Raw genomic sequence first — 27,648 nt, 5'->3', positions numbered from 1 at the left:
TGTGCACAGTTTTTTGGGACAGAAAAGGAGTATTGCTTTTGGAATTTCTGCCTCATAATGAGGCAATCAATGCAACAGCTTACTGTAAGACATTCCACGATCCGCGCCGTTCAGTTCGTAACAAAAGATGTGACAAGTTGAGCAAGGGCGCCGTTTTGCTGCAAGACAATGCCCATCCGCATGTGACGAATCAGACCAAAGATCTCATCACATCTTTTCGATGGGAAACTCTAGATCTTGCGCCCAGTGACTACCATCTGTTCCTGCAGTTGAAGAGACACCTGAGCGGTCAGCGTCTTCAAGATGATGACGAAGTCAAAACAGTGGTGATGCAGTGGTTAACAAGTCAGGCGGCAGACTTCTATGAGGAGCATATACAAAAACTGGTACAACGTTATGACAAGTGCCTCAATATTGATGGAAATTATTTAGAAAAGAAGATTAAGGTACAGGCTTACATGTAAGAATAAAATTATTGAAATATTTTAGCACGTCTTTTTTTAATTTCAAAACGGCACTTACTTAATAAAAACATGCCTCGTATGTTGGTATTCCGGTTGCTGTGCGTTCATTTATCGGTTATCATATTTCAATTGTAGTTCACTATTGCTATTTGAGTTTAAATATTGTGATTTTGTCTTTTGGAGGTAGTGAATGGAGCTGTGGACGCTAGAAAATGGAGTACCAAGTGGAACACTTCCGACGTATTGTTCCGTTTCAGTTCAATAGAGGTGTGACAGTGGCGGATGCAGCCAGAAACATTTGCACCGTGTATGGGGATAATGCCACGTTCAGGAAGGTCTTAAGGATTTTATGATCATTTAAACACATTTAATCCACAATGATCTAGGTCAGTGTACTCGAGAAATGGCAAATGTGATAAAATGTGATCATTGTACCATCGTGCGACATTTGCATGCAGTGGGGAAGGTTCAAAAATTGGGTGTATGGGTACTGTATGCTCTAAGCCAAAATCACAAAAATCAGCGGGTGGCTATGTGTGTATCTGTGCTTCCTCGTCCCAACTGTCTCGTGAAGAACACCGACAACTCTTATCCCGTACCGTTATTGGTGACGAGAAATGTGTGTTTACGCTAATGTAAGAAAAAGAAAGGAATGGTTGAGCCCAAGCAAGGCAGCAACTCTTACAAAGACCTGTGAGCATCCCCAAGAGATATCTGGGGGAACAGCGACGTTTTGGTGTACTGCACCAGGAAGACTGCATGAAATGATGCTACTCCTCAAAAACGCCCGCCCGCATTCTGCTACATTGACAAAAAAAAATCTGTACAAGAGTTGGGCTGGGACGCCACTCCACACCCACCTTGGTCACCTGATCTGAGTCCTCAGATGTCCACCTTTTCCGCTCTCTATCGAGCAACCTAAAAAGAGCATCCGTTCCGGATGAGAATGGTCTCCATACATGGCTCGATAAGTTCTTTGTCTCAAAACCACCTGATTTCTACAGTCACAGAATCTAAAAGTTACTCCAGTGTTGGCAGACTGTTGTAAATAGTAAAGAAGAATTATTATTGATGACTAAAGTCTCTGTTATGTGTATCTGTTGTATTTATTAAACATACGGAAAAACGCTACGAACCTATGTACCAACCCAACACTTAGAGGTCTAGTCTGACAAAGATTGGACAGTTAGTCGGCCATGGCCTTACAGTTGGTGGGCAATATTACACCATTGGCCATTAAAATTTGCTACACCACGAAGATGACGTGCTACAGACGCGAAATTTAACCGACAGGAAGAAGATGCTGTGATATGCAAAAGATTAGCTTTTCAGAACATCCACACAAGGTTGGCGCCGGTGGCGACACCTACAATGTGCTGACATGAGGAAAGTTTCCAACCGATTTCTCATACACAAACAGCAGTTGACCGGCGTTGCCTGGTGAAACGTTGTGATGCCTCGTGTAAGGAGGAGGAATGCGTACCATCATGTTTCCGAGTTTGATAAACGTCGGATTGTAGCCTATCGCGATTGCGGTTTGAAATATTACTGTATCTCATTGCCCTATCAGAACCCCTCGGAGAGCATTAAAGATAAAAACCAGTCTTAATTGCCCAATTGTAAAGTGACCTGTTTCCAAATTACATAGAAAAATAACCACTATTTCAGTATATATATAATTCGAAAATGATGCTTTGCTGATTAACATTGTTCTTATGTGAAAAACACAATATAAATGTGAAATTAATACTGTAACTAATCGAAAGAAATGTAGCACATGGTCAGGATGTACCAGTAAACCTATCATTATAAAATTACTACAGCAAATCAAATAGAACATATAAATAAAGTATGTTAATTGAATCTCCGATATATGTTAGCACTAAAATTCAGGCACTAGTTGATTTGTTATAAACAAATTTAGAAATTTAATTCTTACCTATAACATAATTAGTCATAAAATGTTATATTAACTCATAACTAAGTTGAAAATAGGTTCACCTTGTTCAGCACTGTGGTTGTAAATTTTTAGCAATGTGTATCTCATATACGGTTTAACTTTTAATTGTGATTTTACATAAAATTGTAATATTCATTGTCTGTAATTGTTAACAAAAGTATAAATAGAGGTCACGCAGGCGCCTTGGGGCACTCGTTTTTTGGCTAGGGTTGCGAGCAAATGTATTGTAGGCTCACTCGTTTTTTGATTGTTGTGAACTCTGTGTCAATTGATGTCATCTTTGGGTACATGTGATGTAACGGTAAGGTTCACCAGGCTTGGACACCAGAGTCCTAGAAATATACTGGTGTTAAAACTGCACTGTACTTTGGAGTTTATTTGGGAGTCTTCCACAATCCTTTTCATAGGCTGCACAGCGACAAGACAAATCCAGGAATTTTACAACACCCCAAGAACTAAACAACTTTCACTGTTGGTAGAATTGACGTGAAAACAACAGCACATCAACTGGGCATTTCACTCAAAAGTCAAAACATTTGCAACGCGGAGGTGGGAAAATATAAACATCTCAGGTTTATCGTATCGCGACATTGCTGTTCGCATTGGTCGAGATCCAATGACTGTTAGCAAAATATGGAATCAGTAGGTTCAGGAGGGTAATACGGAATCCGTGCTGGATCCCAACGGCCTCGTATCACTAGCAGTCGAGATGACAGGCATCTCATCCACATGGCTGTAACGGATCGTCCAGCCACGTCTCGACCCCTAAGTCAACAGATGGAGACGTTTCCAAGACAACAACCATCTGCACGAACAGTTCGACGACGTTTGCAGCAGCATAGACAATCAGCTCGGAGACCAGGCTGCGGTTACCCTTGATGCTGCATCACAGACAGGAGCACCTGCGATGGTGTACTCAATGACGAACCTGGGCGCGCGAATGGCAAAACATCATTTTTTCGGATGAGTCGCAGTTCTGTTTACAGCATCATGATGATCACATCCGTGTTTGGCGACATCACGGTGAACGCACATTGGAAGCGGTTATTTGTCATCGCCATACTGGCGTATCACCCAGCGTGATGGTATGGGGTGCCATTGTTTACTCGTCTCGGTCACCTCTTGTTCACATTGACGGCACTTTGAACAGTGGACGTTACATTTCAGATGTGTTTCGACCCGTGGCTCTACCCTTCATTCGATCCCTGTGAAACCCTACTTTTCAGCAGGATAATGCACGACCGCATGTTGCAGCTCCTATACGAGCCTTTCTGGATACAGAAAATGTTTGACTTCTGCCGTGGGGAGCACGTTCTCCAGATCTCTAACCAACTGAAACCGTCTGGTCAATGGTGGCCGAGCAACTGGCTCGTCACAATACGCCAGTCACTACACTTGATGAACTGTGGTATCGTGTTGAAGCTGCATGGGTAGCTCTACCTTTACACGCCATCCAAGCTCTGTTTGACTCAACACCCAGGCATATCAAGGCCGTTATTATGGCCAGAGGTAGTTGTTCTGGGTACTGATTTCTCAGGATCTATGCACCCAAATTGCGTGAAAAAGTAATCACATGCCAGTTCTAGTATAATATATTTGTCCAATGAATACCCATTTATCATCTGCATTTCTCCTTGGTGTAGCAATTTTAATGGCCAGTAGTGTAGTTTTGACTTTCGACAATGAGATATCGACTTCTAATTTGCAAAACCCCCCCATGAACCATGGACCTTGCCGTTGGTGGGGAGGCTTGCGTGCCTCAGCGATACAGATAGCCATACCGTAGGTGCAACCACATCGGAGGGGTATCTGTTGAGAGGCCAGACAAATGTGTGGTTCCTGAAGAGGGGCAGCAGCCTTTTCAGTAGTTGCAAGGGCAACAGTCTGGATGATTTACTGATCTGGCCTTGTAACAATAACCAAAACGGCCTTGCTGTGCTGGTACTGCGAACGGCTGAAAGCAAGGGGAAACTACAGCCGTAATTTTTCCCAAGGGCATGCAGCTTTACTGTATGATTAAATGATGATGGCGTCCTCTTGGGTAAAATATTCCGGAGGTAAAGTAGTCCCCCATTCGGATCTCCGGGCGGGGACTACTCAAGAGGATGTCGTTATCAGGAGAAAGAAAACTGGCGTTCTACGGATCGGAGCGTGGAATGTCAGATCCCTTAATCGGGCAGGTAGGTTAGAAAATTTAAAAAGGGAAGTGGATAGGTTGAAGTTAGATATAGTGGGAATTAGTGAAGTTTGGTGGCAGGAGGAACAAGAGTTCTGGTCAGGTGACTACAGGGTTATAAACACAAAATCAAATAGGGGTAATGCAGGAGTAGGTTTAATAATGAATAGGAAAATAGGAATGCGGGTAAGCTACTACAAACAGCATAGTGAACGCATTATTGTGGCCAAGATAGATACGAAGCCCACACCTACTACAGTAGTACAAGTTTATATGCCAACTAGCTCTGCAGATGACGAATAAATTGAAGAAATGTATGATGAAATAAAAGAAATTATTTAGATTGTGAAGGGAGACGAAAATTTAATAGTCATGGGTGACTGGCATTCGAGTGTAGGAAAAGGGAGAGAAGGAAACATAGTAGGTGAATATGGATTGGGGCTAAGAAATGAAAGAGGAAGCCGCCTGGTAGAATTTTGCACAGAGCACAACATAATCATAACTAACACTTGGTTTAAGAATCATGAAAGAAGGTTGTATACATGGAAGAACCCTGGAGATACTAAAAGGTATTAGATAGATTATATAATGGTAAGACAGAGATTTAGGAACCAGGTTTTAAATTGTAAGACATTTCCAGGGGCAGATGTGGACTCTGACCACAATCTATTGGTTATGACCTGTAGATTAAAACTGAAGAAACTGGAAAAAGGTGGGAATTTAAGGAGATGGGATCTGGATAAACTGAAAGAACCAGAGGTTGTATAGAGTTTCAGGGAGAGCATAAGGGAACAATTGACAGGAATGGGGGAAAGAAATACAGTAGAAGAAGAATGGGTAGCTTTGAGGGACGAAGTAGCGAAGGCAGCAGAGGATCAAGTAGGTAAAAAGACGAGGGCTGGTAGAAATCCTTGGGTAACAGAAGAAATATTGAATTTAATTGATGAAAGGAGAAAATACAAAAACGCAGTAAATGAAGCAGGCAAAAAGGAATACAAACGTCTCAAAAATGAGATCGACAGGAAGTGCAAAATGGCTAAGCAGGGATGGCTAGAGGACAAATGTAAGGATGTAGAGGCCTATCTCACTAGGGGTAAGATAGATACTGCCTACAGGAAAATTAAAGAGACCTTTGGAGATAAGAGAACGACTTGTATGAATATCAAGAGCTCAGATGGAAATCCAGTTCTAAGCAAAGAAAGGAAAGCAGAAAGGTGGAAGGAGTATATAGAGGGTCTATACAAGAGCGATGTACTTGAGGACAATATTATGGAAATGGAAGAGGATGTAAATGAAGATGAAATGGGAGATATGATACTGCGTGAAGAGTTTGACAGAGCACTGAAAGACCTGAGTCGAAACAAGGCCCCCCGGAGTAGACAACATTCCATTGGAACTACTGACGGCCTTGGGAGAGCCAGTCCTGACAAAACTCTACCATCTGGTGAGCAAGATGTATGAAACAGGCGAAATACCCTCAGCCTTCAAGAAGAATATAATAATCCCAATCCCACAGAAAGCAGGTGTTGACAGATGTGAAAATTACCGAACTATCAGTTTAATAAGTCACAGCTGCAAAATACTAACACGAATTCTTTACAGACGAATGGAAAAACTAGTAGAAGCCAACCTCGGGGAAGATCAGTTTGGATTCCGTAGAAACACTGGAACACGTGAGGCAATACTGACCTTACGACTTATCTTAGAAGAAAGATTAAGGAAAGGCAAACCTACGTTTCTAGCATTTGTAGACTTAGAGAAAGCTTTTGACAATGTTGACTGGAATACTCTCTTTCAAATTCTAAAGGTGGCAGGGGTAAAATACAGGGAGCGAAAGGCTATTTACAATTTGTATAGAAACCAGATGGCAGTTATAAGAGTCGAGGGACATGAAAGGGAAGCAGTGGTTGGGAAGGGAGTAAGACAGGGTTGTAGCCTCTTCTCCGATGTTGTTCAATCTGTATATTGAGCAAGCAGTCAAGGAAACAAAAGAAAAATTCGGAGTAGGTATTAAAATTCATGGAGAAGAAATAAAAACTTTGAGGTTCGCCGATGACATTGTAATTCTGTCAGAGACAACAAAGGACTTGGAAGAGCAGTTGAATGGAATGGACAGTGTCTTGAAAGGAGGATATAAGATGAACATCAACAAAAGCAAAACAAGGATAATGGAATGTAGTGTAATTAAGTCGGGTGATGTTGAGGGAATTAGATTAGGAAATGAGGCACTTAAAGTAGTAAAGGAGTTTTGCTATTTGGAGAGCAAAATAACTGATGATGATCGAAGTAGAGAGGATATAAAATGTAGGCTGGCAATGGCAAGGAAAGCGTTTCTGAAGAAGAGAAATTTGTTAACATCCAGTATTGATTTAAGTGTCAGGAAGTCATTTCTGAAAGTATTTGTATGGAGTGTAGCCATGTATGGAAGTGAAACATGGACGATAAATAGTTTGGACAAGAAGAGAATAGAAGCTTTCGAAATGTGGTGCTACAGAAGAATGCTGAAGATTAGATGGGTAGATCACATAACTAATGAGGAAGTATTGAATAGGATTGGGGAGAAGAGAAGTTTGTGGCACAACTTGACCAGAAGAAGGGATCGGTTGGTAGGACATGTTCTGAGGCATCAAGGGATCACCAATTTAGTATTGGTGGGCAGCGTGGAGGGTAAAAATCGTAGAGGGAGACCAAGAGATGAATACACTAAGCAGATTCAAAAGGATGTAGGTTGCAGTAGGTACTGGGAGATGAAAAAGCTTGCACAGGATAGAGTAGCATGGAGAGCTGCATCAAACCAGTCTCAGGACTGAAGACCACAACAACAACAACAACAATTTGCAAAACGCTAAGAATCTTAGCGTTGTTCGGGAATCAGTGCAGAAGTGCGTGTTAGGAATGGCTAGAAGAGTCGGGAGGACAAATTAACGGGTCACAAGACTGGAGTGCAAAACTAATTGTGACAGAAATGATAATTAACGAAAGGCCGGCGGGACATGTGGCACAGGTCAGATGGGGATGCTTGAAGATTCTTAGAAACGGGTTTACTTGATCTACAGGGGACACCAAAAAACTATTTATATCGTGTAGGTTGAAATGATAATAGTAAGCTACGCATTAAATTTCTTTGATATACGTGCCAAGTACAGAAGTAATTTATTGGACAACAACTTACGAGGATACATAGTTATCTTCTCACATGAAATAACAGAGGGGCCGTTGTCAATTAAATTCGAAATTTATGACTTTATCCATTAATATACCGAGGATTTGCTTAACAATGTAAAACCCCTAACCTCTGAGTGTCGTCAGCGAGTGCAGTAAGCACTCCGCGATTAGCGACGGAAATCATTCGAGCAACATTAACATTTCTCAAGGTGTGAAGGACCGAACCAAAAACTACAGCTGCGCATGCTGATTCCTTACTTAATGACCCCCAATACAGAAAAAGCTAAAATCTTTCCCCATTCTCTGCACGGGTTTCGCCAGCTACACATAAGCTCAATGGGCAGAAGTAATTTTGGTTTCCACCACATCATCTTGCAAGATTGCGTCAAGATGTTAAAAAAAATGGCTGTAGGCACTATGGGAGTTAACATCTGATGTCATCAGTGCCCTAGATTGAGAACTACTTAAACCTAACTAACCTAAGGACATCACACACATCCATGGCTGAGGCAGGATTCGAACCTGCGATCGCAGCAGCAGCGCGGTTCCGGACTGAAGCGCCTAGAGCCGCTCGGCCACAGCGGCCGGCGTCAAGATGTTCCCCTTGACAGACATCAGAGTATGTAGTACATGAGCGATTGCGTACTGGTACATTTAGTTGTGCTCTGCATGGTGATTCCGTGACGATGTTACAAACTTTCAGTGATTATGTAGAAGGGCAAATGAATCAGGTGGAGGTAAGGGACTGTGGTCCAGAAAAGGCCGTGTCGAAAGTTATAAGCGAAAATCGTTCTGACACCTCTGGTAGTGGAATACATGTACCTTTAAAATGTTGGCGCTAAGGTTGCAAGATTGGCAATTTTCAGAGGTGGTAGTATGGACCAAAGGGAGAAGAAAAGTCTAGTAAACTTGATCTATAAAACGCATATCTTAAGACGACAAGCACTTGTTCGTCTTCGCTGCTGTGTAATACGAGGGCATTTCGAAAAGTAAAGATACAATGGCTCGCACTCCTTAAATAGAACATTTATTTAGAAAACGTCAGTTACATCTTATCAACTGGATTATTTGTTATTTTTCGACACAATCACCCCCGTTATCCAAACATTTGTTAAGTCGGTGCACAAGCTTTTGTATCCCACAGTCATAGAAGGTTGCCACCTGTTGTCGGAACCACAGTTCAACTTCTTCTTTGATCTCTTCATCGTCGTGGAATGATTTTCCACCAAGATGTGACTTCAGGTAACGGAAGACATGGAAGTCGGTGGGCGCAAGGTCCGGGCTGTATGGCGGATGGTCCAGTACGTCCCATTTGAATTGTTTGAGTAGTGCTTTGGTTACGAGTGCTGTGTGAGGCCGAGCATTGTCATGAAGCAAGCGGACGCCACTTGTCAGCATTCCCCTGCGTTTGTTTTGAATTGCCCGTCGAAGACGTTTAAAAGTCTGGCAATGTGCAGCAGCATTAATTGTCGTTCCAGGAGGCATAAATTCCAACAGAGGAATGCCTTGTCTGTCCCAAAAAACAGAAGCCATGATTTTCTTCGCTGAAATCGACGTTTTGCATTTCTTGGCTTTTGGTGAATTCGAATTGCGCCATTGCATTGATTGTTGCTTGGATTCAGGTGTATGGTGATAAACCCACGTCTCGCCACCTGTCACAATGTGATCAAGGAACTCATCACCTGCTTCAGCATAGCATGTGAGGAAGTCGAGTACAAAGCCCATCCTTTTCTTTTTTTGTTCTTCTGTTAACAGTTTTGGAACCCAGCGCACACACAATTTCCTGTACCCTAATTTGACAGTCACAACGTCATGGAGAGTTGTCACTGACACGTCCAGTATGATCTGATGCAATTCTTTCAATGCGAGACGTCTATTCGCACAAATTGCTTCCTCCGTTCTCCGAAGAAGGGCATCAAAGATCACAGATGGCCGACCTGTTCTATGTTCGTCATGAACATAGGTCCTACTTCAGAGAAATGATGACACCATTTAGTTACATTTTGTCGATTCATAATGTTCCCATAAACAGAAACAATTTCTTTGCGAATATCCGCTGGTCGCTGACCTTTTGCATGAAGAAAACGTATGATGGAGCGCACTTCGCATTTGGCGGGATTCTGAATCGGCGCAGCCATTTTAAAGACGACCTTCTCCAATCAGAAGCAACGTTCAACTGCCGAACGACCGCGAGGAGAAAGCTAACGGTTCAAGGTTAACACCAGTGTCGCCAACTTGCTCGCCAAAACTCTTCTGTTCCTCTGGCGTACGCTGTATCTTTACTTTCCGAAATACCCTCGTACATCTCATCCATCGAACAAGTTCTTAAGGCATGCATTTTAGAACCCATGTTCACTACACTTTTTTTCTTCTTTGGTCCATATTACCTTCTCTAAAAATACGGGAACCAAAGAGCTTGCAGTAGAAGAGATGTGTTCACAGTATCGAAAATGAACAAGTGCTTAGAGCTCTTAATGTATGCATGAGCTCTTGGTTACTAGGCATTTTTTGCGTTCTCTTGGTACGTGTAAGCACCTCTGAAAGTTGCCTACCCTACAGTCTTAGCAACATCAGTACCGGTACATGTATTCCACTGCCAGAGCTATCAGAAGGATTTTCGCTTATAACTTCCGACTCGGTCGTCTCCGTACCATGGTCCATACCTCAAACTGATACATTTACCCCTCTCCATCATCCCTGAAAGTCTGTAACATCATCAAGGAATCATCCTGTATATAAAGCGCCGGTATGGCCCACGATGAGATATCTCGAGTCGAACTTACACTTTGGACTCCAAGAGCGTCCGATCAAATACCTTTGGATTTATTATGGATACTCCGCAACTGTTCCGTGGATTAGAGAGGGGGTAGCTGCGCTCGTTTGTTATCAAAAACTCCAAGATTCGCAAGATGTAATTCGTTGATACCTTCGCTTACAAGCAAGATTTGAGGAAATGCTAGAGTGTAAATGATAAAAGTGCCTCAGCATTGTAATTCGAAAAGGCTAGTTGATCCTTTTTTGGTTTCGCGTTTACTGTAAGCTATGAAACAGGGACAATGCCACTTGCTAAAGCTGAGAAATTCAGATCACATGTCCAGTATGCGTAGCACGCTTATCTCCATAGATTAAGCCAGAACATATCAGCTCGTCAATATAAGTGCTTGAGCAATATCGACTGTATCAGAGCCACACAGAAAAGGAGAGATAGCGATTGCGCCAAGCGACCTACTCAGGCGAATGAGTCTCAAACGCGAGCCTTTGTCTGCTGAAGTTCCAATCTGGTGTCTCGTTTGACCGATGTTGAGAATTCACACTCGATACCGTGTCTACACAGCCATCCATCGTACCCTAGTCCAGAGGTTTCAAAACTTCTTTGCCTAAAAGCCAATACTGATGTTGGAGAGCGACACCTCGCGCCGCGTAGGAAACGGGGAGGGGCTGTGAAGTGATCATTCAGACGGAAGTTCAAACTTCGCCAAACCTTGGTTATTTATAGAAGCTTACCACTTACACATTTTGAATATATATATTATAAGGTATCATACTAAATATTTTAAGTGAAAAAGAAAATAGTATATTGGAACTACAAGCCTTTTTGTGAAGGTTTACATAACGAACAATATTTCGCACCGAAGCGGATACTGTGGCCATTGCCATCGCAACAGGATCCCATTTTTGTTTTTCTGACTTCCTGGCATATTTTCTAGTCATCTTCACGCCCTACTACCTGAAATAATACCAAGCGACTGCACAACACCGATTTGAATCAGACTTTTGAGTTGGGCCAACCATAACAAAACAGAGACAGCTGTGAATAATATAAATTAATTAATTCAAAATTTTCACAAATAGATAAAGTGACGGATGATAGCTTTGTGTACAAAAGGGTTCAGAAGACTGTTTTATCTGTTGTATTACGCGTATTTTTAGAAGTAATTAACTCTTATTGAGATAAACAACTTTAACACTTTTCCCGGCGAGTAGTGTGGCCATTTTTCCTGATCGGACGCCATGTCGGCATCGGTGATCCATGGAAGAAGCTAACAAACTGAAATAAGTAACACGGAACTACATGCGTAGGCCAAAAGATGTTTAAATATTGATACTGTAAAAATTATTCAAAAAATGGTTCAAATGGCTCTGAGCACTATGGGACATAACTTTTGAGGTCATCAGTCCCCTAGAACTTAGAACTACTTAAACCTAACTTACCTACACACATCCATGCCCGAGGCAGGATTCGAACCTGCGACCGTAGCGGTCGCGCGGTTCCAGACTGAAGTGCCTAGAACCGCTCGGCCACTTCGGCCGGCTAAAAACTATTATTCTGCGTACATGTGAGGTAACGATAATAATACAAATAACTTATATTGCATCAGGTGACTCAAAAACAAAACTCTTTTAGTAAAAATTGACAGAACAAGTTTCCACTGTCAGTCGGACGACAATAGCAATGTAAATCAGAATTTCTCTGACCACTTCTCGGCTGGGAGTAGCGCTGTTCAAGGCAAACAATACGCAATGGCCACTTTCCCTGTCCTGACCACATTACCACACCTTCGTCTACCGATCTTATCATTAAGTGGTAACCTACATAATTTAGCATGTTGTACTAATTAATGACAGTAATTGCAATATGAGACACGATCACAAATGTCTATTAAATGTTTTGAATGTCAATTTTCGTTTACCCATTGCATTGTATTACAACAGCCTTAATTTGAGTTAATATTACTAGCTACAAACATGTACTGCATTTGAACATGACCACCTCTATAACGCCCATTCACGAATCTGTGTTACTTCCGTTTCACATTCCATGAGCAGCTGTCCGGTGCTCGTTGCGCACTCTCGTCAGTTGTCAGCCCTGGAAGACAAACAACGAAATATTCTCCCTCTCACGTCTATTAACTCCCCTCTCACTTCTATTAAGCCCCCCGCCCCCCCTTAGTGGCCCACGCTACACGCTACACAGCCCTTCACGTAAGCGGTAAATTTGTACTTAGCTCAAGGTCGAATTAGCCAGTGACAATTAATATTAAGCTCATTTTAAAACATTACTGTCTATGAAAGTATTTTTGTTTGTTACTGAGAAAGAAAAAAAAACCTCTTAAGAAGCTTTTAACGATAGTTGACGTGTCTGGATTCTACTGCTAGTTGCTAATATATTATTATAAAATACGGCTGTGGACCGCTAGCCGCACGAACACGTGTTTCGTGACGAACACTGCCCTAGTCACTCAAGGCGAAAAACGAGATTCGCATTCTAAATACATTGTTCAGATGGGGCATCTGGAAATTCAATGAGGCGGTGTACAGGGTACTTCGATACAGACTGACTAACTGGCGTATCCCTGCTGTTTTACATGTGCAGTTGTACCGCTCAGAATACACTGCGGTGTGTGAGAAAGTCTGACATCAATACTCCTCAAGCCAGCTGACGGAGTGTGGCAAAGAATACTCCGTTACCATGAGCTGATACCACCCTTCCCTGTTCCACTCCACTAGTCAGTACCAGATAACTTTCCTCTCCAAGATAATATCCATCGTGGAGCAAGGAAGGACAGCTTCCCCTTCCTCCCTTTGAAAAATTAATTATGTATGGGTGGGGGGGTTATATTTGCGCTACTTCAGACAGTGCAGACCCAATACTGTTTTGTATGCGTATCCAACTTTATTGGAACGATGTTCAGACTGTGCGCTGCAGGATTTGCTTTATTAGTAGACTTAATGTTATGCCTTGGCTTTAGGCGCCAGTAGCGGTGCAGCGAAGTAGGGTTGACACACAAGCATCAGTGTGTATTACAGCTGCAGATAGCAAATATGGGACTGAACAATGTGAGCAGTACTTCACTCGTAAAGGTGTTTTATCATAACAATTGCAACAGTGCTACTGATCTTCGCGAGTATCGAAGCCATAAACGAATACGGAGAGGCCCTCTTTCCGTAACCGGGTTCAAGAACATGATTTGGAACTTCGAATCAGCTGACGATTTGGGAATTCCTCCTGGGAGAGGGCCAGTTGCGCTACAAATTGTTGAAGAAGGTACTGTTGCCATGGCCTAGAATGCTGCACGCAATGTGCGGTCTTCAGTCAGTGTACGTGCTGTGTCACAACAGTTGAACATTCCATGGTCCACCGCTCGAAAAGTGCTGCAAACAATTGTGCGGTTCCAGGTTGTCGTGGACGTAGATGGTCGTCACAGTGAGCAACGTCTGTAACCTGGAGCGTAAACACGGTACGCAACTAACAAATGTTACCCTCTCACGTAAAAATTAAAATTCTTTCAGTGCTTTATTCGTCATTTCTCTTCCGCACGTCCTTACATACACAATATGACCAAAAGTATGCAGACACCTGGCTGAAAATGACACAACATCGTGGCGCCCTCCATCGGTAATGCTGGAATTTAACATGGTGTTAGCCCACCCTTAGCCTTGGTGACAGCTTCCACTCTCGCAGGCCTACGTTCAGTAAGGTGCAGGAAGGTTCCTTAGGGAATGGCTGCACTAAGGAGAGGTATCGATGTCGGTCGGTAAGGCCCGGCACGAAGTCGGCGTTCCAAAAAATCCCAAAGGTGTTCTATAGGATTCAGGTCAGGAGTCTATGCACGCCAGTCCATTACAGGGATGTTATTGTCGTGTAACCACTCCGTCACAGGCCGTGCATTATAATCGTGGGTAAAGATGCAATCGCTATCCCCGAACCGCTCTTCAACAGTGGGAAGCAAGAAGGTGCTTAAAACATCAGTGTAGACCTGTGCTGTGATAGTGCCACGCAAAACAACAAGGCCTGCAGGCCCCCTCCATGAAAAACACGACCACACCATAACACTACCGCCTCCTAATTTTACTGTTGGCACTACACACGCTACCCAAATCCTGCCATCGGATCGCCACATTGTGTACCGTGATTTGTCACTCCGCACAACGTTTTTCCACTGTTCAATCGTCTAACGTTTACGCTCCTTACTCCAAACGAGGCGTCGTTTGGTATTTACCGGCGTGATGTGTGGCTTATGAGCAGCCACTCGACCATGAAATCCAAGTTTTCTCAACTCCCGCCTAACTGTCACAGTACTTGCAGTGGATCCTGATGCAGTTTAGAATTCCTGTGTGATGGTCTGGATACATGTCTGCCTATTACACATTACGACCCTCTTCAACTGCTGGCGGTCTCTGTCAGTCAGCAGACGAGGCCGGCCTGTACGCTTTTGTGCTGTACATGTCCCTTCACGTTTCCACTTCACTATCACATCGGAAACACTGGACCAAAGGATGTTTAGGAGTGTGGAAATCTCACGTACAGACGAATGACACAAGTGACACCCAATCACCTGACCACATTCGAAGTCCGTGAGTTACGCGGAGGCTCCCATTCTGCTCTCTCACAACGTCTAATGACTTCCGAGGTCGCTGATATGGAGTACCTGGCAGTACGTCGCAGCACAATGCGCCCAATATTAAAAACGTATGTTTTTGGGGGTGTCCGGATACTTTTGATCACATAGTGTATGTTTTTGCACAAGTTTCATTGACCTGCGGTTATTCGTATTTCATCGTGGCCCTCTCAAATAGCGAAAGTTTAATTGTAACCACCCTGTAGTCGCATCTTGCCCCATTACACAGAGACGTATCATTTCAGTATAATTTTGAAAGTTAGAGCATGTAGTGGAGAGTGACTAGTGGGGTGTACGCAGAGCAGTTTGTTTTGAAACACCAAAAATATTTCGCCGTTATTCTTGCAAACGAATGACTCAGATTGTTCTAGGCTCTAGAAGCTGCCTCTACTGTTGCAACTTCATTTCACGGTGTTCTATCCCGTGTTACCAGCCAATGTCAAAAAACACAGAAAATAAGAATATAAAATGTGTTCGCATGTAATTTGAACTTTAGCACATCGACGCAAAAATAATAACTATAAATTTCCTATGAATTATATTCTCTCATTAATGATGTTTGAGGTATTAGATAGGATTAAGAAGTGAAACCATTAGTATATTTGGTGAATAATAAACCCAGTTTTCAATAGCTTCAAATTTTAGTTTGTAAAAAATTGTCTTTCCTTCCTCTACCCTACCTCTTTCTATGAAGCTAAAAAAAGTTGCCCCCTTCACTACTCAGATCATGGGTAGACTCCTGTTCCCCTCCTATTACAATGAGTGGTAACATCTCTGGTTTCATTGTTGAGCTTCTTGGGCGTTATTTTTGGAATGTTGATAATAATGTAAACGAAGAAAAAGAAACGCTGCAGCCGGGTGCTTTGCTTCTGGTTCAGATGTACCCTCAAGAGGGAAAATTTTAATCTGTCACAGAGTACTCCAGCTATCATCACAGCATCAACACATAAAATAATTCTTAAAATTTCAGTTGTTGCTAACGCAATTTGATGTACCGATTTTAAATATAGCCACAGTCCTCCTCGAACATTTAAGACCTATTCATAAATCAGTAAATTTTGACAAAACACCTGTTTTATGTTGTACCGATTGGCATTCAATTACGAAAAATGGAAATTAAAATGAACAAATGTGGGGTGTGCGTACTGAAGACCTTCGGTACACACACCATCAGATTATTTGACTTGTCGCTCTAGCAAAGAAGGCGAGTGTCAGCAATATCTCTCGTGGTCTTATCGTGGCGTGTTTATCTTCTGCCGTTAGGTCAGACGATAGAAATACCACTTGCATGCTTAGAGTAGCAGGTTGACAGTGACCAACTTTAAACAGAACTTGATTAATTTTCACACACATTTATTAAAATAATAACCAGCATAAAAATTACATAACTTGGCTCTGGATGCTATTTACAATTGACAATCTGAAGTTCCTTTGGTCTTGGTACGTTAATATTATTCTCACATATCTCTGATGCTTGACAAAGTGTCTATACATTTATCTTCATGGCTATGTACAGGAATATGGTAATCTTATTAGGAGCAGACTGAAACTTGACTACAGACTAATGCAGACTAATGCAGACTGACGAATCGGAGGTCTGTACACTCGTTATAATACCTCGCGCATTCAGGTATCACTGTGCAAGTGTGATCTGCGAGGAGAAAAGGTTCTACATTAGCAGCAGTCTCATTGGCTGCGTTACATATTAATACGCGGATCGGCGGAAGCAGAATTTGGTCCGTCTCTAAGACAGCGCCATCTCATAGTGCGGAGACGGACGAGCGCTGCACCTGCGCTGTTGTGCTTAGCGGGGCACTCTCTATTGGGAAAGTTGTGTACGCGCTGACTGCGCGGAACTATGTACACAACAATATGTAAATTATTTCATATCATGGTATTTCAACAATGGCCCCAGCTCTCTTTGTCAGGTGTCGAGCGAGAATTTTCCAGCTTGCTGCTCTATCGGTCAGCAATTCTTCGAGCAAATAATGTAGCTGAGAAGATACTCCGAATGCTCGTACTTTGTTTATCAGGCTACAGTGTGCTACAGTGTCAGATGCCTCTCATATGACGGTACCTACTGGCTCTGCTGTCAACTTTCTGCGATATTCCTGACATGAAAAGTGGCAATTGGCACTAAACAAAGAAAAGTGCGAGGTCATCCACATTGGTACTAAAAGAAATCCGATAAATTTTGGATATACGATAAATCGCACTAATCTAAGGGCTGTCAATGCCACTAAATACCTAGGAACTACAATTACGAGCAACTTAAATTGGAAAGACCACACAGATAGTATTGTGGGGAAGGCGAAACAAAGACTGTACTTTGTTGGCAGAACACTTAGAAGATGCGACAAACCCACTAAAGAGATAGCCTACATTACACTTGTCCGTCCTCTGCTGGAACGTTGCTGCGCGGTGTGGGATCCTCACCAGGTAGGATTAACGGAGGACACCGAAAAAGTGCAAAGAAGGAGAGCTCGTTTTGTGTTATCGCGCAATAGGGGTGAGAGTGTCACTGATATTATACGCGAGTTGGGGTGGCAGTCACTGAAACAAAAGCGGTTTTCTTTGCGGCGAGATGATTCAAATGGCGCTAAGCACTATGGGACTTAACATCTGGGGTCATCAGTCCCCTAGACTTAAAGCTACTTTAACTTAACTAACCAAAGGACATCACACACATCCATGCCCGAGGCAGGATTCGAACCTGCGACCGTAGGAGCAGCGCGGTTCCGGACTGAAGGGCCTCGAACCGCTCGGCCACGGCGGCCGGCTTTGCGGCGAGATCTATTTACGAAATTTCAATCACCAACTTTCTCTTCCGAATGCGAAAATATTTGTTGACACCCATCTACGTAGGGAGAAATGATCATCATAATAAAATAAGAGAAATCAGAGCACGAAAGGAAAGATTTAGGTGTTCGTTTTTCCTACGCGCCGTTCGACAGTAGAATGGTAGAGAAGTAGTATGAAAATGGTTCGATGAACCTTCTGCCAGGCACTTAAGTGTGAATTGCAGAGTAACCATGTGATGTAGATGTAGATCTACTCCAACCCTACCGGTGGAATCTGTTTCTGCAATGTGCAACTTATCTGCTGTTACAACTAAAACTAAGGCTGCTACGAGCAATGAGTTTCGCGAGCAGCTTACCGCAGACGCTGGCAGCTGGATAAAAGGTGCTGCCCACGGCGGCGGACAGCGCGAGGGCAAGCACCAGGCATCGAAGCGAGGACCGTGCGGCAGCCATGTCTCCCAGGGAATAGGCGCGGCGGGCTCGGGGACCCACGGCTGCGAATAATCTTATCGCCACAGATACAGCCGTCGACTGATAAGCCGCGTAACGGTGACGGAATTTCGAAGCACGAGCACGCTTTCGTTGTGTGACAGGAATTCTTGATCAGCCATCCGTCAGATTACATCTCTTGGAGGCGTCACATACACTGACGTGAAAAAATCGCAACATCAAACGCCATAAACTAAAGTTGTTAGGCGTGTTTCTACATCTGAAAGATGATGTCTTTTCCAGTTGCATAAGACTGGCGCTAGTAGAGTCACTATGAGGATGTAAATCAGGTTTGCTTTATACGCATGCTATAACGGTCACAGGTCACCTTTGGGATTGGAGTGATGAGTTGATGTTAGTCAACAACAGCTTTAAGGCGACAAAGACGCCATTATCAACACATCACTGAATTTCGACACCTCACCGAGATTCGAAAAAATGTTCAAATGTGTGTGAAATCTTATGGGACTTAACTGCTAAGGTCATCAGTCCCTAAGCTTACACGCTACTTAACCTAAATTATCCTAAGGACAGACACACACACCCATGTCCGAGGGAGGACTCGAACCTCCACCGGGATCAGCCGCACAGTCCATGACTGCAGGGCCCTAGACCGCTCGGCTAATCCCGCGGGTCGAGTTTCGACGAGGCCGTGTAATAGGGCTACGTAAGCTGGATGTTCCTTCAGCGATACTGCAAAAAGACTTGGCTGGAATGTAGCCACTGGGCGTGACTGCCAGCAACATAGTCAAGCCGGCGCCATCTGCGGAACAGTGGCAAGAACATAGTGCTCCGGACGGCCACGTGACACTACCAAGAGGGAAGACCGTCGTGTTTGGAGTTTGGCTCTGGCGCATCGTACTGCATATGCAGCAGCAGTTCGAGAAACATTTGACACCACAGTGACACAACGAACTGTTACAAATTGGCTACTGACCCAGTCGCCCAGTAGCGTGCATTCCACTAACCCCAAACCACCGTCATTTCCGACCTGGAGGGCGTCAAGCGAGACCTTACTGGAAGGCAGGGTAGAAGTCCTGGTTCTGTCTCGGTGCCAGAGATGGCCCTTTGTTGATTAGAAGAAGGGCAGCTGAGAGCTTGCAACCAACCTGTCTGTGTGCTAGGAACACTGGTCGTACACCTGGAGTAATGGTCTGGGGTGCAATTTCGTACGAGAGCAGGAGCGCTCTCGAGGTTATCCCACACACACTGACTGCAAATCTGTAAGTCAATCTGGTGATTCGACCTGCTGAACCGCCATTCATGAACAGCACTTCAGGGGTGTTTTCCAGCAGGATACCTCTCGCCCACATAACGCTGTTGTAACCCAACATACTCTAGAGAGTGTTTAGATGTTGTTTTGACCTGCTCAGTCACCTGATCTGTCTCCAATCGAGCATATATGCGACATCATCGGACGACAATTCCAACATCCTCCATAAGCAGCACTAACTGTCCCTGTATTGACCAACCAGGTGCTACAGGCATGGAACTCCATCCCACATACTGACATCCGACACCTGTACAACACAATGCGTGCACTTTTGCATGCTTGTATTCAACATTCTGGCGGTTACAGCCGTTATTAATGTACCACCATTTCACATTTACAATGGTTTGTCTCACACTTACGTTAACTTGTGATCTTGCAATGTTAATCACTTCAACTTGTTATCTAGACAAATGTATTCCCGAAATTTCATTACCCTACATTAATTATTTTTGGTGTTGCGATTCTCTTTCCATCAGTGTATATTGTTGCTAGCAGGAGGTTGTACAACTGTGCAGATATCCTACACAATATTTATACCATTATGGTTGTATTGTTATTGTTGTTGCTTTGGTCTTCAATTGGAAGAATAGTTTCCTGCAGCTCTCAAACTATTCTGCCTAGTGCAGGCTTCTTCATCTTTGCATAACTGCCACAACCTAAATTCATTTGAACCTGCTTACTTTATTGAAACCTTGGTCTCCATCCAATTTTTTTACCCTGCGTGCTCTCCTCTGTAGCCAAACTGACAACACATTGATTACGTAGGATGTGTTCTGTCAGTCGACCCCTTCTTTTGCTCAGGTTGAGCCATAAATTTATGATCTTCCTGGTCCCATTCAGCTCCCCTTCATTCGTTATCCGATATGCCTCTATAATCCTCAGTTACGCATTCGTCTTCTGTATTTCTTTCCTCTGTAACAGTCAATCATTGCCTACAACTCTCTTTGAGACTCTCTGCAACCAGTAGTTCTTTCAATTTTTTCAAATCCCATCTTTCCAATTTCCTATCTTTCCAAAATGTCTTCAGTTTTAATCTACAATTCATAATCAATAAATTATGGTCAGAGTCCTCACCGCCCCCCGGTCTCGCAATCTTTGTCTTACTATTATATTATCTATCTGAAGCTTTCCAACGTCTCTAAGTCCCTTCCAGGTATAAAATCTTCTTTCGTGAATCTTTAACCGAAGATTGGTAATGATTAAATTTTCCTCTGTACAGATGTCTATCAGGCGGTTTCCTCTTTCATTCTCTTCCTACAGTCTTTTTCTTTCTTCTCTTACTTTTCCTATTATCGAATTCATCTCCCACATCACAATTAATTTTACACCTCTCTTAACAATCTGAATAATTTCTTGTATCTGACCACACATCCTATCAATCTTTTCATCATCTGTGGAACTAGTAGCCGTACAAACTCGTACTGGCTTTATATCTCTCTAGGCTACGATAGTGTATTCACTATGCAGTTCATAATATTTCATCTACACTCCTGGAAATGGAAAAAAGAACACATTGACACCGGTGTGTCAGACCCACCATACTTGCTCCGGACACTGCGAGAGGGCTGTACAAGCAATGATCACACGAACGGCACAGCGGACACACCAGGAACCGCGGTGTTGGCCGTCGAATGGCGCTAGCTGCGCAGCATTTGTGCACCGCCGCCGTCAGTGTCAGCCAGTTTGCCGTGGCATACGGAGCTCCATCGCAGTCTTTAACACTGGTAGCATGCCGCGACAGCGTGGACGTGAACCGTATGTGCAGTTGACGGACTTTGAGCGAGGGCGTATAGTGGGCATGCGGGAGGCCGGGTGGACGTACCACCGAATTGCTCAACACGTGGGGCGTGAGGTCTCCACAGTACATCGATGTTATCGCCAGTGGTCGGCGGAAGGTGCACGTGCCCGTCGACCTGGGACCGGACCGCAGCGACGCACGGATGCACGCCAAGACCGTAGGATCCTACGCAGTGCCGTAGGGGACCGCACCGCCACTTCCCAGCAAATTAGGGACACTGTTGCTCCTGGGGTATCGGCGAGGACCATTCGCAACCGTCTCCATGAAGCTGGGCTACGGTCCCGCACACCGTTAGGCTGTCTTCCGCTCACGCCCCAACATCGTGCAGCCCGCCTCCAGTGGTATCGCGACAGGCGTGAATGGAGGGACGAATGGAGACGTGTCGTCTTCAGCGATGAGAGTCGCTTCTGCCTTGGTGCCAATGATGGTCGTATGCGTGTTTGGCGCCGTGCAGGTGAGCGCCACAATCAGGACTGCATACGACCGAGGCACACAGGGCCAACACCCGGCATCATGGTGTGGGGAGCGATCTCCTACAGTGGCCGTACACCACTGATGATCGTCGAGGGGACACTGAATAGTGCACGGTACATCCAAACCGTCATCGAACCCATCGTTCTACCATTCCTAGACCGGCAAGGGAACTTGCTGTTCCAACAGGACAATGCACGTCCGCATGTATCCCGTGCCACCCAACGTGCTCTAGAAGGTGTAAGTCAACTACCCTGGTCAGCAAGATCTCCGGATCTGTCTCCCATGGAGCATGTTTGGGACTGGATGAAGTGTCGTCTCACGCGATCTGCACGTCCAGCACGAACGCTGGTCCAACTGAGGCGCCAGGTGGAAATGGCATGGCAAGCCGTTCCACAGGGCTACATCCAGCATCTCTACGATCGTCTCCATGGGAGAATAGCAGCCTGCATTGCTGCGAAAGGTGGATATACACTGTACTAGTGCCGACATTGTGCATGCTCTGTTGCCTGTGTCTATGTGCCTGTGGTTCTGTCAGTGTGATCATGTGATGTATCTGACCCCAGGAATGTGTCAATAAAGTTTCCCCTTCCTGGGACAATGAATTCACGGTGTTCTTATTTCAATTTCCAGGAGTGTATATTCCTATTTTCTTGTTCTTTGTTAGACCTACCCCCATTTCATTTTGCGATGATAGGTCTTTGCTCACCCGACAAATATGGTTAGAATAACGGTTTAAGACATGCAAGACTGACTTCAAAAATGTTGAGTGCTTGCTGTTATCATTTAAAAGTAATACTGATATAGAATTATCAGTTTACTATCGAAGTACGGTTAGCTTCTTACAATATTTTGTTCTCCGGCAGTTATATAGGTCTAGGGAAAAAAAATTTAAACTTCAAAAAAGAGCAATAACTTCACTTATTTGGATCAACAGAAAAGGGGTGATGTAAAAACATTTTAACAGAACTTAAAATCAGAATTCTTCCAGGAGTATATACAGAACATAATATTAATAATAACTATTATTGTGGTTCAACGTATTAGCTGATCGTAGAGTCTATGGGAGTAGCACCGGTTCCTAATGTCCTGTGCACACAATATTTCGGCGATCAAACATGTCGCCATCGTCAGGTGTGCTAACGAACTGACCTTCTGGACTCGTTCCTCTTTCGTGGACTTTATACCGATGCTTAGGTGTAGTATTAACCCTAGTTTTGAGTGCTTCACATTTTTTGTTATCTTAGCAGTTGCATGTCCAAGCAAGGTCATCTTTTAGTGGCCTCATAGGTAACTATTGGTGTGATCTGAGTGCATAAGGCAACTGGTGCACCTTTCGCTCACCATTTTCGATTTCTATAATTTCCTTCTTAGGTTTAGCTTTCCTTGCTGGTAACGATACTGGCCCTTGGGGAAAAGTGTCTGAGAACAAATGTTCTTGTCGGTAACTGTAACTTTATGTTCATAGGTGATGTCATTTCTATGACTTGATATGGCCCTTGATACACTAAAGGAATTATTTTTTGTTTTACCCTTCTGCATGTAGAGATTCACCGATTCTGTACTCAGGCAGTTTACCAACGTGCTGTCCTACTTGTTCTGGCCGCCCAAGTGCTTTTGTATTCACTTTTTTCGCCCATTTCCACACATTCTGTAACATCTTCACAAACACCTTTGCTAGCTCCCCATTTCTCCAAGTTTATGGCTTAATCACTTCAAAGGATGACACCATTATTCTACTGCCTACCACCTTATATAGTAAGAGTCCACCACCATTATACATTTTAGAACCATACACAACTACAAGAAGGGGTAGGTAAACGCCCCAATCATTGTGATGGCTGTTCACACAGCAGCACAATATGTTGTTGACACTGTGATGGATGCATTCTGTCTCCGGTTCGATTGAGAATGGAAGGCACTAGTTCTTAGCTTATGAATTCACAATAGATGGCACAATTGTTTAATCAGCTCAGATATTAAGTTCAAGCCACACTAATTTGTAATTATTGTGTTGGGAATGTCAACTTTCAATAACCAGTTGTTTACTACTGCCTGTGTCACATAACGATTATCCATTGGGGTTAGACAGAAAGGATCCTAATTGTCCATTCCCACCATTTTAAAGGGCTGGGATACCTCTGGTAATCTTTGCAGTGATACGTGATTATGATGAGATTGGCACATTGAGTAAATGGTACACAGTCCATCACGTACTGGGCAAAATCCTGTCTCCTTGCACTCCACCAATATTGCTCAGATATTCGAAGATCAATTGCCCAGCACACTCTGTGATCTACAGGTACCACAGTGTGTGGATCAAACTTCATCATCCCACACAACAGCCCATTACGAATCACAAAGTGTGGCTGTGTCCTACATAATTGGCAGTATGTATCAGTGTTCTGCATCTCTTGCTACTCTGCAAGGCTTCTACGAAGCACTCATATGACCCTCCTTAACTTTCTCATAAAGCCGCCAGCATTGCTATGTTTCCTATCAGATTTGTGTACTACCTCATTATCGAATTCATTCAACCTCCAACGAATTAAACTGCTCGAAGGAGCCTTCAACCCTAATAACCTTTAACACTGCATGGTCAATTATAACTATGAATTTCCTACTGTACAAGTTACCACACGTACATACCATACATAACACTCAACATCTCTTCCTCTGTGGTTGAATAATACTGTTTGGCTTTATTCAGTTGACTTGATGCACACACTACTTGCACTGTTTAGCCAATACATCCAATCATCTGGTTACTTGTGTCACAGAATAAGATGAATTAGTTCTCAAAATTTGGAAATACGGACACTGGGCTAATTGTTAGTGTGACGTTCAATTTCTCAAATGTGGTTTAGCTGTCAGTTGACCCCCAAAATTTCACATCTTTTTCTAACAAATGAGTTAATGATTGGGCGATTTCAGCAAACCCTTTGACAAATTTGTAATTGTTTGCAGCAGTAAGAAATCCTGGACAGTGCATATCAGTCTTGGGTCATTCTTCAAACTGTCTTGGCAATTTACTTGACCTACTAGATAGCTCTGGGGGCACTTTTCGATACTTAACATTAAACACGCCAACTTCAATCTCTTAAACACTCCTTCCAAGTCACTGTGTGTGCTCCTTTATATCTTTATAAAACACAATATTATCATCTAATTAGACCATAGAATGACATGGTTTTAACCCTGTCAGCAAAGTGATTAGTGCATTCTTCAGCCAAAATCTTTCAATACTGTATTGTCGTCATGGAACGGTGCATTTGGTCTTTCCTAGTGGTGATATCCAGTCTTTAAATCCATTGTGGAGAAGTATTTACACTGAGCTAGGTTGTCCAATGTTTCTGTTACGTTCAGTACAGGATAAGCATCCATCGCCATTCCTGCATTCAGACATCAATTATCACAAAAAAACCTGTATCTCGTCACCCCATCTGATGGTTTCTTTGATAGAATGACAAAAGGTGCCCCCTCCCCCACCCCCCAGCCCCCCATTGGCTATCATCCTTCTCAGTAACGCCATCCTTCAACTGTTTATCGATGAACTGCTCCATTACCTGTTGCAATGCCGAGGTATTCTGTATGGTTTCTTGCAGATCGGAAGGCTATCCCCTCGCAGGATTTTACACTACATCACAGGTGGTGTAGGGGTAGCGTCTTTGATTAGTCATGAAAACGTCCTCCGTCCCGTGTTCGAAACCCACCATGGGTTAAATTTTGGTTAATAATCAGCATTGGCGGTCGAAGACTTCCGGCATAAGAAGTTTGCCAATGGCCTTGTCAAAGAAAGCGAAGGAGCGGACAGAGGTTCAGGGTACTCTCTTGTGCTAGGGGTGGATAACTGCCCCTAAAGGCGGAAGAATCAGCAATGATCAACGGCATGAGGATGCAGAAGGCAATGGAAACCATGCATTAAAGACACATAACGTGTATCCACAGGACATACGGCCTGTAATTTAAAAAGTGTCGTGATGATCTTTCCTTAGGCAAAAGATTCCGGGATAGTCCCACAGCCGGCCGTGGTGGCCGAGCGGTTCTAGGCGCTACAGTCTGGAACCGCGCGACCGCTACGGTCGCAGGTTCGAATCCTGCCTCAAGCATGAATGTGTGTGATGTCCTTAGGTTAGTTAGGTTTAAGTAGTTCTAAGTTCTAGGGGACTGATGACCTCAGATGTTAAGTCCCATAGTGCTCAGAGCCAATAGTCCCCCATTCGGATCTCCAGGAGAGGACCCCCAAGAGGGGGGGGGGGGGGGGGGGGGGGGGACTATGAGAAGAAGATTGAATAATCAACGAAACTATAACGTTGTACGAGTCGGGGTGTGTAATGTCAGAAGCTTGAACGTGGTAGGCAAGCTAGAAAATCCGAAAAGGGAAAGGCAATGGCTCAATCTAGATATAGAGGGATCAGCGAAGTGAAATAGAAAGAAGACAAGGATTTCTAGTCAGATGAAAATAGGGTAATGTCAACAGCAGCAGAAAATGGTATAACGGCAGTAGGATTTGTTATGAATAGGAAGGCAGGGCAAAGACTGTGTTACTGTGAACAATTCAGTGACAGGACTGTTCCAATCAGAATCGACAGCAAACCAACACCAACAACAACGTCGCACATTGAAGATGAAGAGATGGAGAATGTCTATGAGAATATTGAAAGGGTAAAGGGAGATGAAAATCTAAGAGTCATGGGGGACTGCAACGCAGTTGTTGGCGAAGGAATAGAAGAAAAGGTTGCAGGAGAATTTGGGCTTGGGATAAGGAATGAGAGAAGAGAAAGACTAATTGAGTTCTGTAATAAATTTCAGCTAGTAAAGCAACACTTCTGTCTCTAAGCTGATCGTAGGTTGTGTTCCAAAAATGAACAGCATAGAGACGGAAGTGATGACACTTTCTGCAGGACCTGACCATCATTTTGCAGAACAATGCTCAAGCATGTACAGTGCGAGCTGTTACTGATTTGTTTGACTGATGGGGCTGCTAAGTGCTATACCACATACTGCACTCCCCTGACTTAAGCCCTCGTGAATTCTACTCGACTTCTAAACTGAAGCAAACACTTCACGGCATTCGCTTCAGAACTGCTATAAATTCGTCGCGCAATAGACCGCGCCGCTCGAACACTCAACACAACTGGCATTGCTACGAGTATCCTACGACTTCCACATCGCTGCCAGCGGGTTATACACAATGCTGGTGACTACTTTGAAGATCAGTAAAACCTTGAAACACGTATATATTTTGTACGAGCTGTAAATAAATAGTTGTCACTATTAAAGTTCCAACCTTCTTACTTGTAAGCTGCAACTAGCTGGCCTGCAAACGATTTTATGAACAGGTTGTCAATGCGACCAACATTCGACAAATACAGGATGTAATTAAATTCGCATTAGAGACGTTGAGGGTTTATAGTGCGGACCAAAACGGTTCAGTTTGAGAGTTTACAGGCCTCTCGTTGCCTGTCTCCTCTCGTTTTTCTCATTTTTTAAGTCATTTTTCTAAAGTGGCTCAGTGGGGGAGGGCTGAGAAAGTGCATTGTAAATGAAACCGGTAATGAGGACTGATTTTTATTCATGATATTTCAACTGGTATTGGGACATTGCTTGGTCTTCCGTCCATCTTGTGTGGGTGAGTTGTGGTTGGACAA

At 43.6% G+C, this 27,648-nt stretch overlaps 1 protein-coding gene across 1 annotated transcript in view; it reads right to left on the bottom strand.

The window, feature by feature from the left end:
* Window positions 1–18,419, bottom strand: part of LOC126484633 (uncharacterized) — an 82,502-nt gene extending 64,083 nt beyond the window's left edge. Inside the window, exon 1 of the mRNA XM_050108224.1 lies at window positions 18,323–18,419. Within this exon, the coding sequence (XP_049964181.1) occupies window positions 18,323–18,419 (97 nt within the window). The remainder of the gene's footprint in view (window positions 1–18,322) is intronic.
* Window positions 18,420–27,648: the final 9,229 nt, after the last annotated feature.

Source organism: Schistocerca serialis, chromosome 6 (assembly GCF_023864345.2).
Source record: "Schistocerca serialis cubense isolate TAMUIC-IGC-003099 chromosome 6, iqSchSeri2.2, whole genome shotgun sequence".
In the NCBI taxonomy this organism is placed as follows: Eukaryota; Metazoa; Arthropoda; class Insecta; order Orthoptera; family Acrididae; genus Schistocerca; species Schistocerca serialis.
This window is presented reverse-complemented; position numbering and strand designations above follow the sequence as displayed.